This window comes from Neocloeon triangulifer, unplaced genomic scaffold (assembly GCF_031216515.1).
Source record: "Neocloeon triangulifer isolate White Clay Creek 2 clone unplaced genomic scaffold, ASM3121651v1 ptg000012l, whole genome shotgun sequence".
NCBI lineage: Eukaryota > Metazoa > Arthropoda > Insecta > Ephemeroptera > Baetidae > Neocloeon > Neocloeon triangulifer.
The window spans coordinates 19,374,331-19,387,999 of record NW_026775554.1 but is presented as its reverse complement, the minus strand read 5'-3'; the positions used below and the strand labels follow the sequence as shown (position 1 = coordinate 19,387,999).

Genomic DNA, 13,669 nt, shown 5'->3' with positions numbered 1-13,669 from the left:
CTGGGTTCGTTTGAAATCAACCTAATGTCTTTAATTATGCGAGTCAAAGTATGAAAAAAAAAACTACAGACGAAACATTCCCTTTTTGAGACAATTATTCCTAGGTTTGATGAGCACTCAACTGTTGACTTCAGTCCAGCACTTGTGTTCCTGATCGTCTTTTTGGTCGATGGTCGAATCTTCACTAAGAGGCATCATGCTTGTGAGCTCGTAAGATGTTTCAAGCATTCCGCCAGAAAAGTACCGCACGTCTTTGTCTCTGTCCAACTGCAGATCATGGAGGATACCTTCAACCAGGTCGAAACCAGCACCATTCACAGCAAAGTAGGCTGAGAATATAAATAAGGATTATAAAAAAATACTTGTGAGGGTGATTTTAATGACAATATGAAACAAAAAAACAACATAAGTACTTACGATGTGCGAGAACATCTTGGCTGATAGACTTTGCAACTGCTAGTCGAACATTGGGAACAGAGTCCTTGGCAAGATGCTCCAGCATGGGCAGAATGCGGGTGGCAAAAATCTCTGGTTTGATGGGAGGGTTGGGAAGTCGAATGAGGTGTCCACACAACAGAGACAAACTCTGCCGGCGCATCCACCTCTCAGTGGCCACATACAGTTCTTGATATCGAGCGAGCAGTCTGTCAAGCAGTTCTTGTTCTTCACTTAGAGTAGCAGTAACTTTAGCAACCTTAATTAGGATTAGTAAGACATTATTAGTTAATTGCTCTAATGAACCCTTAAAAATAAATTTTAAGATGACAATGCAATGACTTCTTTTTGCTTGCAAATAGTTTGAAATAATGGAGAGTATGTAATCTAAGGAGTAAACTGAAGATAGTAAACATAAGTATTCTAACAATAAGAAATGAAAAATTCATATCAATGAATTAGGGAGGATGGATCCAAATTTTGTAATGTTTTTCCATGTTTAAAAAAAAAAGTTAAATAATCTTAATGATGATCTCACCAAGGGCAAAGCGGCCTCTCGGACAGCAGCAACCCGGTCATCCAGGAGAGCCAAAGCAATTGGGGCCACATGGGAGCGAGCATGTTCCGGTGTACACAAGTCAAGAACACCAATAAGCTGAGTGGCCAATTCCTCCCTGTACCTCCAGTTCGTGTGATGGTCCATTTGCAGAAGGCGAGACAGTTCAGGTAAAAATTTTTCACACTCATCATGCCGTAAAATCTGAAGAAAGGTTGTTAAAAAATTATTAAATTAAAATTTGTGAAAAAAATACCTTTAAAAAACTAGTAAGGTGTTTAAGGACGCCAATGCGAACTTCGTCAAGGTCTTTAACAAACTCCATAAATATGGGCATTAAGTCTGTTGATGCAAGGTCTTCGCCCAAAATTGCCGCAATTTCGTGGATGCTCGAAGCCATTGTCCTGCGCACCTTCCACTGCATATCCAACGCAAGACTCTGATAAGTTTTGCGGAGCAGAGGCCAGTTGTTCCTACCAAGTGTAAGAACAACTGCTGGCAGGCTAAAGGCGCAATGATGGGAAATCTCGTTGTCCACTGTTCGGGCCAAAGGTGTGGCCATGTAAACGAAGTGGTTGATTAACATGGGTGGAACGATTTCTTGCTTGAAACCTTCACAGTGTGATACCCTTTCAAATGAATCTTGGTCTGCACTTCCTTCATGAAAATCTAGAAAAACAGAAGATAAAATATTTAATAATCTGGAATTTATGATTTTATTTTGTATTATTAACTAGAGGATAAAATATGTTATTATTCTAAACCTGAAACAATTGTTTACCTGAGTCAATACTGGTAACCAGAGGACGAGCTTGATTTTCGAGATGATCGGGCATGAGTGAAACCAATGGTGATAAAGGTGGTGTAATGTTATTCTGCAAATGAACATATATTTTTTTTTTTTTAATTTCCATTTCCTCCAAGGATGCCCTACGCAAAACACTGATAGCTCAGTTGCTCTTAATAAGACCAAACGCTTGTGACGTGGCGGACTGGTTAGTTTAGCTAACAGAGTCGTGAGTTTTAACAAGCAACAGTTTTATTTCTATCTAAAATACTGCTTTCAATTTACACCTATTGGCATCAAATTAAAAAAAAAGAGATAAATGCAAATGAAATTCTCCACACACAAAATTTGTATGATTTTTAACTATATTGAGAATGGAAATAAATATAGTATTTTAACGAGAAAATCATTCTAATAAATAAGGACAAAATATGACATGATAAAAGTCTTACATTATAGAAACCACAGTTTCTAAGGGAAGGGGGGTCTGTTGTGGGCAGAGGCGGCGGCATCAGATTTTTTGATAAGCCCAGTTCAGGCAGTGGAGTGCGCCAGAACTGAAAGGTATTGAAGCTTTCCTCAGAGTCCACAGGCCTTTTCTCTGTCAGTTTCATGTTCTCGACCTCTGAGGCGATCGAGTTAAGCAGCAGATTCGCAGTATTGCTGGCTTCCTTGAGCTGCTCAGCCTTTGCGGCTTCCTCTTCCTCCTCCTCCGACACCTCTTCAGCATGTTCTATTATCTCATCTTCCCCTGTGTCAATTTCTTCTTCGTCGTGTCCTACAAGGTTCAGGGTTTCGTTGCGAGGGGCGTAGAGCATCATTGACTTGCAATTGGCCTCGGCTCGCAAAGCCAAAACCACACCCTCGGTGTCCAGCAGCACCTGGTGATCGTGACTTGCGACGTCTTGACCACTGAATGTAGCAATGAAGGACCCAAGTGACTGGAATGAAGCCACTTGCACCCACCTTGACTCGTCGCGAAGAAGTTGATGAAAGGTAGATGCCAAAGTGGACTTTCGCTTGCTGAGGGTGACTGCGTGGGACACTGTGGTGAAAACCTCTGCACACGCTTTGCGAACAGCCCATTCATTGTCTTGGCACAGGTGCAAAAAGCTGACTAACTGCAACGATAAAAGAACGCAAAGTTGAGTATTTTAGTTTGATACAAAGATATCATGAAAGGTATAGGCTAACGACATTCCCAGATTCGCAAGTGGGAAAAAAAAACTTAAAATTGAAAACAAACAAAAATTGCTTTTTACTCTTAAAAAATCTGAATTCATATAAGTAGTACTTCTGAGAAAGGTTGAGAAGGTTAATTTTCATATTGGTTTTACTCACCAGCATTTCTTCAGTCTTGATTGGTCCAAAAACAGCCGCAAAGTCACCAAAATTTGTGGCACAGACTTTTCGTACATATAATTGAGAATCTTCACATAGCTCAGTAAAAGGTTGGAGGAAATGATGAATTGTTGAATCTCGTCCTATCACACATGCCATCTTTGTCATTAACTGAAACACAAAATAAGGAAAATTTATTTTTAAATATTTTTGCGTTCAGTCAATTATAACAAAAGGATATTTTTCTTAAAACTTCACAAGAAAAAGAAAAATGAATAAATAATAATTTAACATTCTTCACTTTACTGCCCTTTTAACAACTTGATTAGTTAAAATAATTGTAAAATAAATGTTTCAAAATTTTGTCTAATAACTATGCTTTTAGCTTGGTAAAAGAGAAGTGAGCAGAATTTTCTGGCAATTTTGCGCTCATCAAAGCTGGCTGTGATAGGAGAAGAAAGCACCAGTCAACAGCCACTTTCACGAGGGCAAAATTACCAAATTTGCACAGCCAAAGGCCCGGTCTCAAGACGAATGTGTGGTCTGGACATTGCTCTTCAAAGCTGGCTGTGATATGAGTTCATTACATGTCACATCCACTTTGAAGAGTAGCGTTTACAGACCCATGGATTACAGTGAGATCATTCCAACCTGTAGAAGAACTAATTGGGGTTAAAAACATATCCCCCAACTCGTCAAATATGGCTGTGATATGAGCATAAAGAGACACACCCCAACCAATCTGACGTGCTGGGCAAATGTTGTCAACAGCGATGAAAATCGACGATGGTGACGGAGGGCCAAGCAAAGCTCATCAAAGTGGCTGTGATATGACTTAGGCCAAACATAATTCACATCCACCTTGACGGCTCTGCAAGACTCTATACAACGTTGCTCGTGCATCCATCGATAAGAAGCTGGAAGTCTTCGGATGCGCTATTTCTGACGTTCTTGCTCATCAAAGCTGGCTGTGATAGCAAAATACACTATAACAAGCCAACGTTAATGAGTAGGACCGAATAGAGAAGCGTCTTTATTCTTCAGAGTGATGATTTAAGCAGCGGCTGCATGAAAGACAAGATAGTGAGACGAGGGGTTAAAAACATCTCACTACCCATGTCTTTCAGGCAGACAATGCTATTCATAATCCTTCGATTGACTCCTTATTTACATAAAATATATAAATATAAATTATATAAATTCACACATTGATAATTGAATTGAATAAAAAAAAAATGGCGATCTCTCCCTTTAAGTAAAGTTACATTGACAAAAAAATATTTAACTGTTTATCTAATAAAAAAAATCTGCAATGATAAATTACATTTCACTGTCAATACAAATTATGTAAAAATCATGCTTTCCTTGCAGATACAAACAGTGATACAAGTTGAAAGAAATAATGTTAAAATCGTAAAAAACGAAATATGTAATGTATATTTAATAATTAATAAACAAATAAAAGTTAACAGTAAAATAGAACATTCGTCCTCTCAACTTTGTTGCACCCATTTGCAAGATTGTGTGCTGCCTTATCACTGTAACGGGCAAATTTGGGAGAAATTGCAAGCATTCAATTTCGGCTATGTACTAATGTACTGTATTCATTAGCACAGTTAAGTAAGCTTGGCTTGTCATATTTGTATGAATGTAAGGAGTGGCGTGCGTATATTACAGGATGTAAAAAGAGTAGAATATTAAGTTCCGAGCAATTTCATTACTTATAAAACAAAGGTGAAAGCTCTACAAGATTGAAGATCGACCAAAACCCCGCCTATAGAACTCGGTGGTGCTAGTGCAAAAATATATTTTACGCAATCGCATTTTGTCAATATTTATAATATAAAGAAATGGTTCAATACTTGTTGAGGCAATTTTTTGAGAGAGAAATCAAGCTTACAAAACCGTAAATTAAGATGGCAAAATAAAATAAATGGTTATTTATCCTTGATATTTGTACATTGACCTTGTGAGAAAGAAACGCTTGTTCCATAAAAATTGAATCAAAAATTTTGTTAAAAAGAATAAATAAAAAAATAAGAATAACAGCAAAATTTGCCTCATATTTCAAGCGCAGTTTTACATTGATAAATATTTTCCCATTCAACTACTAATCCAATGTAACTTCTGCTAACTTCATTGAAATTATCTTCAATTTTGATCTGTCCTTCGTAATGCAATCAAGAGAAGAATACAAAGGTGGAAAAATGTATCTTCGGCTGTTAACACTTGTGGCAAAAAATACAAACAATTCAACACATTTATTTTTGAGAATCGACTTGATTTTTACGTAAAAGCGTAACTTAAAAGATAATGGCTCAAATTAATATCAATTAAATTGTGAATTTCAATTATTATACAAAACAGAAATCAGCAGATTTTTCGAGTTTTCATACATATATCCTACGAGTTGCTTACAATTAGAGCCGAAGTAAATATAAAGAGGCTAGAAAAAGTAAACTACAACTAAACATTGTACTTACCCCAATCGCACTAGTGTTGAGCTCTGCGTCATCGACGGAGCACCATGAAACTACCAGCGGCACTAACTTCTCCTCAACCACCCTGGACGGCAGCAGGCCCTGTTCGAGCAGGGCCAAGAGGGCACCCTGCGCCGTTTTGTGGATCTGCAACAGAAACCAAGGCGATAATTGCGACCTGGCTCCAAAGAAATTGATAAACAAACCATCTTGTTGGGGTCTCCGAGCAGGGTGGTGATGATGGGCAGGATGTGCGACGAGATGAGCGGGTCCAAAGTGCGGCCATCCGGTTCGTGGGCGGTGTGACACGCGAGGGCCAGGTGCGGTATTTGGTCGGCCACATCGCACCGAATGTCCTCCACTGCAAGTCAACAATCATCTCACAACAATGCAATGTTTTTTGGCGGCGGCAATGCCGATGCCGCCTAGATCGTGGTCGGTGGGCGTGGCGCCCCCCCAAAGCTGCGGGCTCGTTGCCTCTCAGAAGGTGTACGCATTCATTGATACACACTCACACAGAGGCAGCGCGCTCTGGCCGTGCCGTGACGAGGGAGCCGCCACGACCACGATCAATACCCTGTCCCAACGAAAGTCTCTCCCTCTCACCACCACCGCGCGATTTCAAGAGCATGACAGTCCGGTGACGTCACCAAGGATGGGGAGCGGCGAGGGGTGATTAGAGATTAAAAACAAGTATGCACGAAGGAGAAACATACACACTCGCTCGCTCCACTCATACATTTTACTACATCCCCCATTGAAAGTCAGCCGTGGATGCATTCAACATTCCAAAAGACAAAAGCGGCTGCAAAATGATCAGACATGGATAGGTGCAATTGCAATCAAGATGCTGCATTCGCTCAAATATTGTCAAAATTTTTGGCACTGATCACATCGTGGATTGTACTTTTATAGTCTGAATGCAGCAAAAACGCTCTAAGCAGTTGGCTCGATTTGCCCCTGCTGTGGATACTCTACAGTAAAATTGCAATCACTGCTTTTTATATATGATATTAGAACGAATTTTAAGAAAATAAATTTCATCCCTTAAATTTAATCTGCTACATGGAAATTATTATTACTCTTCCAGCAGCTGTCAAACATCATGCGCCGAATCACAGAATTGTTGAATTCCTTAATTTTGCAATGTATAGTAAGAAATCTTCAGCTCTTAATTTCTCGGGAATATATTTTTAATGGAAGTTTTAATGAAATGGAAAAAATATCTCATATTAATATAGAAAAATGATTTTTTTTAAAAATATAATTATGGAGTTTTGTGAATCATTTTGTTGCTCAGAATAATTATAACAGAGGAAGCAACAGGCAAAACGAGTTCAGACCGTGAATTTTTATTGCCTATGCCGTCGTTTGAGAATTTTATTATAGTCGGCATCCACGGCAAAAATGCGAAAAAAATTATTGCGTTGTGCGTTGTTGATCAGGCCACCCGCATTGAAGGACAGTGCCGCGGCACAGTTTCCCACCTCAGGCGTACCAGAGACTGACAATAAATTTTATCGCGTAATTGCAGTGATATGAAGGCTCGAATGGCCGGCACAAATAAGTGAGTGCCGAGTTTGTTGCTAAAAGTAATTCCTCCATTCCTAAAATGTTTTCAAATCGACCGACTTGATAATAAAATTGTAAATAAATAAATTTTTAGTTCACCAGCAAATGGGTAAAACAGAACAACATGACGTAATAAAAAGATGCAATGAGGGGTTTTGGGGGTGGTTTTCCCATGCGTCAACGGAATAGGGATTGCCCACCGGAACCGATATTTTTGCGTGTGGGCCTTAGAAATTTTATCTTATTTCTTAAATCATCTTTCCTTTGACTTGTCCAAAAGACGCAACTACGTAAATGTTTGTTTTCAGTTGAACACTTTAATTTTGGACCGAATTTGAATTTGAATCCCTTGACAACTTCATCCCTGTTTGATTGTAAACTTTAGGGCCTTGTAACTATTGAACCCACTCACCAACATCTTGTGAGAGCAGCGTGGCTACACACAGAAGTCGTTCTGCCTCTTCTCTTGCTCCGCCGACTGCCCGCAGCGAGCTCTGCAAAGTTCGCACCACGGCCTGCCTGAAAACAAAATGCAACAAAATGCTTATGGCGATCAAAAAGCATAATCCAAATAGGAGCGATTCTTGGCTCCAGGGTATGTTGACGTTTATGTCAATAAATATAAAAATGATAAAAAAAAAACTTCAGCATACAATTTACAATATGTCAAGTAAAATATTCTACTAATTCGCTATCAAGGGTGTTGCCAATTTTCGCGAAAATGGCTTAGGGGGTTTGACATTGATTGATTTTACATCCCCATCACGAAAAGTCCATAACGAAGCTTTGCCTCGCCCCAATTTTGAGGTATTAACATCTTGAATTTTAGTTTTTAAGGCATTAATCGTTTTAAAATCGTATTTTTTATATTTTCAAAACTGCAAAATACCATTTCTATGGTCACACGGGTGTGCATATTGATCATCTAGTTTGACTCTGACAAAATTTACCAAATCAACTAACAAATTTGACATAGTAGAGAACACAAATTATTTTCAAACAATAATCCCTTTGATCAAATTTTAGCATGCAAATATTTATTTATTTATTCTCTGCTCATTAAAAAAATTAAAATGTTGATATATGTGTACATATCACATTTACAGAGTTAAATATTCAAATTTTGAGTGCAAACATTTGTTGTTATCATTTCCTTTTTATCCATATTTTATGGCAGGATTGGTTTGCAAAAAATGGTTGACGAAATTTACTAAATGAAGAATTGTGCGTACTATAATTCTGTGATGAGTTATGAATTGATATTTTGTAACAGATGAATGAATTTTTCTGGCTCAGCAAAAAAATAGTGGCGAGAGCTTTGGCTGGTGAGCGCTATTGGCGCTTTGTTCCGTGCGGTCGATCTCCGCTCGATACGACTTTCCGCTGATTTTCTCGGTTATTTGAAGCTTGCAAATTTTTAAGGAAAATACTGAATTCCAAAAGATCAGGGCCAAAATTGACTGGAATACAACAAAATAACAATAATTTTGTAAATCTTTCTCCGCAGCAATTGAATGAAATAATGCAAAAATCAGTGAAGTGGGGGGCAGAGGAAATTTTTGATGTGATCAAATGAAATTTAACAGGTTGCGAATGCAAACATTTTTTGCCGAATGCAGAAGAATGCTTGTTTTTAAAAATGAGTTAGCAAGCTTTAACAAAGATTTTCAAAAGCTCAGACTTTCAGAGAAAACTACTTCACCTGAAAATTAAATTGGCATTTTCTTTCCCTTCTTTACAACGGGTATTTTATTTTACAATAAAGAGTTTCGAATTCAATCAAATATTCTCCATTTACACCTCTGCTTGGTAAAAATGGGAATAACACACCGCGTTTCTTTTTACGCTTTTAATTCAGAACTTCCCGATTTTGTTGTGGAATCAGAAGATGAAGTAGAAGCCCTAGAAATATTGCGTTCACTGCATTAAGGAATAATTGATAAAAATGTTTTTGCACTATAATTCACTCATATACTTTGATCTTTAATCTAAATACGGAACGAAAAAAAATCATCTCAAAATGTTTCAATTTTAAGTCTTGATTTCTAAAAATTTGCCAGGGGCAATTCGTATGTATCTATTTATAGACGTCCACAAAAAGCCGTTAATATAGTTTTTTTTCACTACATAATTTATTTGTAGCAATTTTTAAGGCTCGGGCGTAATAATGGAAGCCTAGAAAAACTTTAGGTTTTCAATCATTAAAATTACTTGGCGATTTTGGCACGGTGCCGAAACAGAACGATTTGTAAATTTATTAAATACGTATAATACAGGAAACAAAAATCATAAAATTAGGGGGTAATGCAAGAGGCGAAAAGTTTCAAGACACAACGCACACCATCTCAGCGCGGTCAACCGGCAAAGAGCACGCTGGTGGAACTGGCAGTAACGTGCTTGCTCTTGTAAATTGGTGGGAAGAAGCGAAAATTCCGAAGCACGCGTTTATATCGTACCACGCTTCGATCTTCTCCATCGCAATGGATCTGCTTCGAAAAATGCCACCCACTGAAAAACTTCACCCTCGATTCATTTTCAACGCAAATGCGACTCTTACCTTCGGCGTGAGCATGACAAACGTCAAAAAGGTTCCCGCCAAACGCGAATTGTCGTCAACGCGGCCTTTTCAGGGTAGCGTCGGTTTCAGGTTCGGAGGCGCATTTTGCATTTGGGCGTCACAGGAAGCTCCGCAGACCGAATGGGGTGGTCTGCCCCCGAAGTGTCCCGCGGGATAGAGGAGCACAGGCGTCGACGGGACAAATGCATGGTGGAAGGTGCACGCGCCACACTGATGAGGAAACCGAGACGACTGACAAGTCCGAAGGGCTGGAATTTTGGGCTGTTTTTTCCACTTGATCCCGGCGTTATCGCATCTCGGCATAAAATATCATTCGCTACTCTTGGCGCTAGCTCGGGCTCGGGACTCGGAAACCGGGAACAATGTGCTCCCACCCCTGCGCAATGCCCCCCTCCCCCCGGCAGTCGTCACATCCGGCCGAAAGTGTGGTGGGGGCGCGTATTGCGCGTACAATTCACTGAGAGTTGGCGCTGTTCGCTCAGTAGTCACTCGGCTACGAACGACTCTTGCATGGATCTTCGGGAATACTCTCGCGAGTCGCGTGGCGCCACCGTACACGCAAGATTCCGCCTCTTCGGTACGGCACAGCCCTTTTCCACCGGTTCCACTCTGCACGGCGTGGAATAATAAAGGAGGCTTTCGAGGGGTGGGGCTGCCAGGCAGGGGCCCAACAAACCTGACCGACACCACGCTGCTTTTGGTCGCGCTGCTGCTGCTGCCTGCGCTTTATTCTTCATTTCGCTTTCCCCCTAAGCGCGGCCAAAATGCACAGCAGAAAAAAATATTATGAGAGAATAATTGTCCGAGATCGCAAACCAAATTTGGCAGCGCAATTATTCCTGTCTAGAGGAAGTTTACAGAAATAAATGCCTTAAATTCCTTAAAACAATTATTTTGTTTTAAAAAGTAATTAAAATTGAAATGAGACAAAATTTTTAGAACGGAAATTTGTATAGCGTTTAAAAGCGCAGACTAAAATTAGACGGGGGATTCGGGAGGAAGTGAACAAGTTGGCCTCCATAAATAGAATTTTCCGATAGTGTGGGTGCGTTCGCTGCGGCGGCCGTGTCACTTTATTTTGAAGTTGGGCGTTTTAGCAGACTTCTGCTCGTTGCGAGACCCCTTCGAGATTATTTTTTCCGTGCGTTCAATAGCAGAAATGACAATTACTTATTCATCTTTAATTTTAATATAGGCCGATCTAGTTTAAATGCAAAAGCTGGCAAAAAAAATCAGAGCAATGTTTTTTCTCCAATAATGAGAACATTTAATTTTCCTACAAGTATTACCTGACTAATTTTCCTTGTGAATGGAGAATAAATAAGTAAATAAATTTTCAAATTTCACTATAATTATCTCAATCATTGGAATCACATCCTAATATCACAATTGATTTTGTTGTTTCAATGTCAGCTATGTATGAATTGTTAGTAATAAATGAATAAATAAATAATGAAAATAAATGTATAGATATACATTTTATAAATATATTTGTTAAATTGAGAATGTCCGTCCTTTCCATGGTCGGAATTATCTGCTCAATTGTAATATGGAGAAGATCGCTCATATTAAAATATTTCGTCAAGAAAAAAAACGAGTTACGTGAAAGCAATTAGTACCAATAGAATGAAGATGCCTACCTCTATTTAAAGATAGTTGGTTTATGAATGTTTTGACGTTTAGTTTATATCGGTGACATGTGTAATTATATTGATTTGATCAACTATCCAAATATATCAATATAGGGCAATACTAATTTTATGATATTGTCTACTTTCTCCATCTACATGACTGTAGAATGTGATAAATTTATTGAAAAAAATCATGAGCCGCTGTTTAAAAAGGCCCAGAGAGTCAGGTATGTCAGGTTCGTAGCAATGAAAATTAGCCGATTGCAATTCAGGACCTGTTTGTTAAACCAGTCCGCTGAACCTGACTTCACAGTGCCGAGAAATTATAATTGCAAAAATCCACTTCCTGAAGTAAATATTGCATTTTACAAGGTGACACTGTTTACAATGCTCTTGTTAAATAAAATAAAAATATTTCAAATCAAATTATGAAAGAGATTTGTATCTTCTCATTTCAATTAATTTCCCGCCCTCTGCGCTTCTCTTTTAGATGAATAATTATTCAAATTGTTGATTTTTTTCCAAGCTAAATATATTCAAAATCGTGTCAATTTTGGTGATTTGATAATTTAAATTCAGCAAATCTTTTGAGCGACTTCCTAGAATTTAAATCATTTTCCCCAAGTTGTAATTAAAATTTTTCTCAACAGACTTTCTTAAGTGAGGGCTGGCAAAATTTGCAATTTTGCAGAACATGGCAGTTTCTCGTTGACTATTCTTTTACAAAATGAAAAAAAAATTTTAAATAAAAAAACTTTTGTCCTACCTGTGGTAGGGGTTGTCGGAGTGTTGGTGCTCCTCAAGCAGGTCAAGCCTTGCCCCCTGACAAATATCGTCCAAAACAGATGAAGGGTCGTCACAGATGTCATCCTCGGCATCACCACTCATGCCCTCTGAACTGCTTCCCAGTCCTGCTCAAAAGAATAAAAATTTAAGAAAAAAGAAGTCACTTTGTTGGTGATTGATGTTCCAGCTTTGGATGTGAGCTTAAGTTTATAATAAATATTATGGTGTCGAACTTAAATTTACAACCTTTTTGACTATATAATAGTTCAAAATGAAAATTGCAGTAAAAAGTCCACTATGAACTTGAGATCGAAATTTAAAATTTTTGGGTTTATGTTTGCGCACACGATCAAAATTTTCTGCATAATATTCCACAATAAGAGAAAATCCGTAAGGAGTAAAATCCGCATTGCAGCTTAGGTTTTGAAGACGAATTGCGAACCAGAAATATCACAATTGTATCAAAAGCCCGTCAAATCCATAAATAATAATGAACAGGTGCATTGCTGGGCATGCAAAACACGCTTTGTTTCGGGTAGAAACGACGTTTTTGAGCAAAAATACAAATGCTTCGCTGATCACATGGCTTAATAAACACATTTGTTTGCAAAAAATGCATCGCGCGAGCACGAAGCACGCCAGTGAAACCAAAACAGAGTGACATTTGGGCCTGTTTTGTCGAGACCGACGCTTCGGCGCCTTCCTTCAGCCTACAACTCACCCTCGTCCGAATTAACCGAGTCTTCGCCATAGTTTGAAAACAAATCTGTAAACATGAATTAACAATTATGGTCAATATCCTGGGTTTAGGGTGCGTTTTGGCCTCGAAACACTCACCAGCCATGTTGAAACAAACACAATATTATACATACATATGGTTTGATTGGTACGGTAGTGTGTACACAACACAACGTCTAGTTTCGGAGTTCTTCGGACTCTTCGGAGGTGAACTTCAAATTGTCTTGCCATTGGTCGGTTCTCCAAAGCGGGAGTCGGTCATAGGCTGCGAAGATTTCCCCACCATATTTGTTGGCTACTTGGCTGACAAGCAAGAACACACGGGAAGGATACAACTCGACCGCAGCGTCATCTCGTGTCACTCAGAGATATCCATACAGGACAAGCTTTCGTCCAATCACTGACAGGCGTGATGAGCGGCGAGTTTTAAAAATAGCTAAGTGAGCCAGAGGATTTAAAAAAAAAAGTACTTAAAAAGTATCTTCAATAAAGTGGATACAAAAATCTCCAGTTTCAAATAATATAACAGATGAAGAGGAATTTAATTTTTAGTTATATGCAAAATAAATTCTGGAATTCAATAAAGAAATGTCTTGGAAGATTTTTCCTTCCTAATTATGTTCTTTGGTATTCCGTGATTTTTTAAAATATAATCTGATTGCTTTGCTTTAATGAACTCATCTAAAAAAAATTCAAAATCATCGTCTCAACAAAATATTTTCATGTTCGCAGGTCTACTGTCTTAAATTTATCAAAAATATAAAA

The 13,669-nt window shown here is 38.6% G+C and overlaps 1 protein-coding gene across 3 annotated transcripts; it reads right to left on the bottom strand.

The window, feature by feature from the left end:
• Window positions 1-53: 53 nt before the first annotated feature.
• LOC132197338 (serine/threonine-protein phosphatase 4 regulatory subunit 1-like) lies at window positions 54-13,179 on the bottom strand. Of its 3 annotated transcripts, none has more exons than XM_059620572.1 (13): window positions 13,039-13,179; window positions 12,888-12,932; window positions 12,147-12,291; window positions 7,584-7,690; window positions 5,806-5,960; window positions 5,603-5,746; window positions 3,120-3,290; window positions 2,231-2,899; window positions 1,773-1,866; window positions 1,248-1,660; window positions 974-1,195; window positions 418-694; window positions 54-329 (listed from the first exon to the last, which is right to left on the bottom strand). In XM_059620572.1, the coding sequence occupies exons 1-13, from the start codon at window positions 13,133-13,135 to the stop codon at window positions 118-120; spliced, it is 2,751 nt and encodes a 916-aa protein (XP_059476555.1). In that variant the 5' UTR covers window positions 13,136-13,179; the 3' UTR covers window positions 54-117. The 3 variants fall into 3 exon arrangements, with proteins under 3 accessions (XP_059476555.1, XP_059476556.1, XP_059476557.1); XM_059620573.1 differs by having other exon boundaries at window positions 13,004-13,103; XM_059620574.1 differs by lacking the exons at window positions 12,147-12,291; window positions 12,888-12,932; window positions 13,039-13,179 and adding an exon at window positions 9,729-10,088.
• Window positions 13,180-13,669: the final 490 nt, after the last annotated feature.

Excerpts from the sequence above, each read along its gene's own strand:
- LOC132197338 (XM_059620572.1), bottom strand. The coding sequence starts at position 13,135 with ATGGCAAGACAATTTGAAGTTCACCTCCGAAGAGTCCGAAGAACTCCG. Across the intron at positions 7,691-12,146 it reads TCCGACAACCCCTACCACAG|GCAGGCCGTGGTGCGAACTT; the intron begins GTAGGACAAAAG and ends TTTTGTTTTCAG. Across the intron at positions 5,961-7,583 it reads GCTGCTCTCACAAGATGTTG|TGGAGGACATTCGGTGCGAT; the intron begins GTGAGTGGGTTC and ends GTTGACTTGCAG.